Source organism: Geospiza fortis, unplaced genomic scaffold (genome assembly GCF_000277835.1).
Source record: "Geospiza fortis unplaced genomic scaffold, GeoFor_1.0 scaffold70, whole genome shotgun sequence".
Lineage (NCBI taxonomy): Eukaryota > Metazoa > Chordata > Aves > Passeriformes > Thraupidae > Geospiza > Geospiza fortis.
In genome coordinates, this window is record NW_005054317.1 from 8,438,763 (window position 1) to 8,439,469 (window position 707).

General features: G+C 45.5%; 1 protein-coding gene across 1 annotated transcript in view; it reads right to left on the reverse strand.

Annotated features, from left to right (window-relative positions):
• TPRA1 (transmembrane protein adipocyte associated 1) overlaps nucleotides 1–707 on the reverse strand; it is a 13,481-nt gene that overhangs the window by 3,946 nt on the left and 8,828 nt on the right. The window contains exon 8 of the mRNA XM_031056331.1: nucleotides 653–699. Within this exon, the coding sequence (XP_030912191.1) occupies nucleotides 653–699 (47 nt within the window). The remainder of the gene's footprint in view (nucleotides 1–652; nucleotides 700–707) is intronic.

A 707-nucleotide genomic window follows, 5' to 3' on the forward strand; every position in this document is an offset into this window, starting at 1 on the left:
GAAGCTGAAGTAAAGGAACGTGGTAGCATCAACACAGCTGTCAACAACAAAAGGGAACATGAAGGGATTTAGCACTCAAGCACAACACAGCTAGGTAACACCCCTCACATCCTCCAAAATGATCCAATTTCTCTCCAAAGTGTTCAGAGATCAAGGAAAATCGTGCTAAACCAATTTAAACTCATGCAAAGTTACAGCCATTGTTCAATGTGTGTGTCACTGCTCCTAGACACACAGGGGAACCATGCCAAAACCCAAGGTCTGACCAAGAGCAGAGTCTCAGTACTCCCCAATTTTGACTCACAGATGTGACACTGATCCCTGCAGAACAAGACTCCAGGTATAAGGGTGTCTCCATATTTCTAACAGATCATTTCCTCTCCTATTACCTACTAATGGCCAGACATCAGTGGATTTACACTATTACTCTTACTCACCACCTCAAGACAACTGAGCACACACAGCTCCACAACCTCTCCCCTAGGGAGTTCCCTGATTACTTAGAGGTCTTTTGGCACAAACCAGAACCAACAGGTTTATTCCTTCTTAGGAACACAGTATAGGTTTGTTTTCTTGGGAGAGGCAGTGTTAAAGGATACTCAAATACAACACAAGATCCAAGGCTGCAGATCTCCTCCCCCAGTGTACGTACCACAGTCCTTCTATGATATCCACACAGAGGAGGGCACTGCCCAGGCCCTGCACCA